This window comes from Protobothrops mucrosquamatus, unplaced genomic scaffold (assembly GCF_001527695.2).
Source record: "Protobothrops mucrosquamatus isolate PMUCROS unplaced genomic scaffold, P.Mucros_1.0 scaffold1415, whole genome shotgun sequence".
Lineage (NCBI taxonomy): Eukaryota > Metazoa > Chordata > Lepidosauria > Squamata > Viperidae > Protobothrops > Protobothrops mucrosquamatus.
In genome coordinates this window covers 200,583-203,271 of record NW_015387600.1, presented here as the reverse complement: position 1 = coordinate 203,271, position 2,689 = coordinate 200,583, and the positions used below count along the sequence as shown (strand labels likewise).

Below are 2,689 nucleotides of genomic sequence, written 5' to 3'. Positions count from 1 at the left end.
TAACAATTCAGGAATCTGATGAAAACTTTATGCCACAATAAACTGTTTGTCCTTTAAAGTGCAATTTAATTTACAATCTTTTTTGTGGCAATGTGGCATAAGGACATGTAAAATTGTTTTAAGTAATGTTTTTCAACCTAGATCTTTTTGAATGGGAAACTATTTCTATCGATAGATATTTTGGCATGCTGTTTATCAATTTTTTTATCTTTTTTATACCGACAGTAAAAACAAGAATCCATTTATCTGCTTTTTAAGAAAGTAAAAAAGTTTTTTTTCTGACAATCAGCAAACTCTCTAAAGGACTTTCATCATAAGCATCATCAATATATGCATATATACATATACAATCAAGTCACTGTAAAATGAGCAACTTTTATTGAGTTCTTCATTACATTTAAACATTTATACAAAAAGATCAGTTCTTTGAATCTTGTTTTACTGATTAGTCCCTTACCTCAGATGCCACCCAACCCTCACCACAAATGTGCAAAGCTCTCATGATTACTATCACAACAACTATATAAAGATTCTGATATGTACTGAATCATGTGCCTTGAACTTCTGGAGGGCAAAAATAAAGTCTTACAAATATTATATCAGCAGAGCAATGCAAAAATGTGAATATGTGTAATTCTCAGTAGTCTCTGGAGAAGTAAAATAACCAATATATCTTTTAAGAAAAAGCTGTATTTTGCATTCTCCCTCTCGTTGTAAGTGAAAGGTTGTAGATGGCTCTCTCTGTATGTCCTTATGTGTCGAAAGGCACACATCCTTTTCACAATCTCGGCTTCCTAAGCAATGTTTTGCTAAGGTCCTTTACTTCTTCTGGGCTACTGGCTTTCTCATAGCCTAGGATAGACATAGACTGGTGGCAAAACTCTTCCACTTGCTTAATCTGATGAAAGCTCAGTGCGGTCCTCCAGGCATTAACTGCCTGGCTAGCATTCCTGGCAGAGACCACAAAAGGTTTGGAAGAGTATCCAGGTCCACTTGTCATATTGAGAGCAAACTTTTCCATCTCTGGGCTCACCACTAAATTGACAAACCCATAGATCTGTCGCAAAGTCTTGATGGGGTCCACAACCAGGTCCTCATACCGGACAGCCATATAATTCCCCTTCAGCCAATCAGGTGGGTGCAAAGCCATTTGCAAAGTCTTTGTCATGCTGCTGCAGATGACTTCCATAGCTCCTAAGGCATGGTAGTCTGAACCACCTCCCCCTTCCTTCTTGTTCAGCTTGTGGCCTGCATCCAGGAATGGTATTCGATGGATACGAGGGTCCCTGCTTCTCACCACCTGTAAGCTCTCGCGGATGAGCCCATGGCGGGATTTGATCCTGGAACTAGCCACAGCCCGAGGGTCCCTGACCAGGTGGATAACTTTGAGACCCAGGAAAGGGTCTTGGATGAGTGGCGCTAAAACTGCAATGTCAAAGATCCGCACACCTTTGATGACTAAAGTGTGGTACCTGAGGCATTCATCCTGCAAAAGACTGAGCTGTTGCGGTGGGCACTTCTTACACAGCTTGTCATCCACCATGCCCACAGTTTGCTTGTGGTAAGCTGGGCAGAGGGGTGAGGAGCAGATTACCTTGTTGGTGGATGCACCAAAGATGCCCAAGGTGGTGAGATTTTTTCCTGCCCCTGCAGTGCTGTAGAGCTGGAAGACAGAGAGATCACAGCGGTAGAGGGAACTCAACATATCCCGAGCTGCACCTTGCAGGGAAACAGCATCTCCTGGGTACAACTTCTGCCACACGTGCCATACAGGCTCATAAAGGAAGAAGACCTCTGGGTTCTGGTTGAAGAGCTCCCCAAAGAAGGAGGAACCTGAACGCCAAGTGGTGAAAACATAGACGAGCTGCCGCTTGCGGGCCAAGGGCACAGGAGGCCCGTAGAGAGCCCGTGTGTCTGACCTGGACTGAGAGGCATAATACGGCAGCTGCTGCGGATAGGATACGCGCCGGGCAGGTGAGGGGCCACTACACTGCTGTGGCCCCTTGTGCCACTTGTAGTCCAGCAAGTTGAGCATCGTAAGCAGCAGCAGCAGCACATAGCCCAAGCAGAGCACCAGAGTCTTCCTACGGAACACTTTCATGTTGCTAAGCTGGAGACAGGACTGGACACCAGCCCTGCCAACTGGGGCATATCACAGGCAAAGGCTTCCAACAGCGAATCGGTAGAGATGAGTCCGGATGTCCCAGCACTTCCCACCCAGCAAGGAAGGCATCCCGCCGTCTTCCCTGGAGGCCCGCCTTCCTGCTGCCACTCACTCGCCTGCGCGTCGCCCGTCAGGAGAACTTCCCGTCCTTCCTACCTCCCATCGCTTTCCGAGGTTTCCCTAGAAAAGCACAGATCCAGCGGAAGCCCGCCGAAGGGAACTCCCCTGCCCCCAGTTAATACACCATCATCCCAGGAGACGACTCGGCCGTTCCTCCTCCGTCCTTCCACGCAGCCGGAGAGTTTCCGCTCAGCAGCCAAGCGGCCGGCGGGGTCCCGACGCAGAGTCGAGGGAGGGAGCAAACTTTCAGAGGTGGCGGAGCCCCCGATTCCTGAGTAAGTGCATTGCGGGGAAGCGCGGGACCATCAACTCTTCCACGCAGCGGCCAAGCTCGCCTTCCCCCGCCGCATGGGTGAGCGGTCTGGGGATGCTGAGCGAGTTAGTGGCCGAGGCGGCGTGAGAAGC

General features: G+C 48.6%; 1 protein-coding gene across 1 annotated transcript; it reads right to left on the bottom strand.

The window, feature by feature from the left end:
- Window positions 1–355: 355 nt before the first annotated feature.
- Window positions 356–2,214, bottom strand: CHST2 (carbohydrate sulfotransferase 2). The gene has a single exon (XM_015821877.1). The coding sequence runs from the start codon at window positions 2,099–2,101 to the stop codon at window positions 779–781; it is 1,323 nt and encodes a 440-aa protein (XP_015677363.1). The 5' UTR covers window positions 2,102–2,214; the 3' UTR covers window positions 356–778.
- Between the last annotated feature and the right edge of the window lie 475 nt (window positions 2,215–2,689).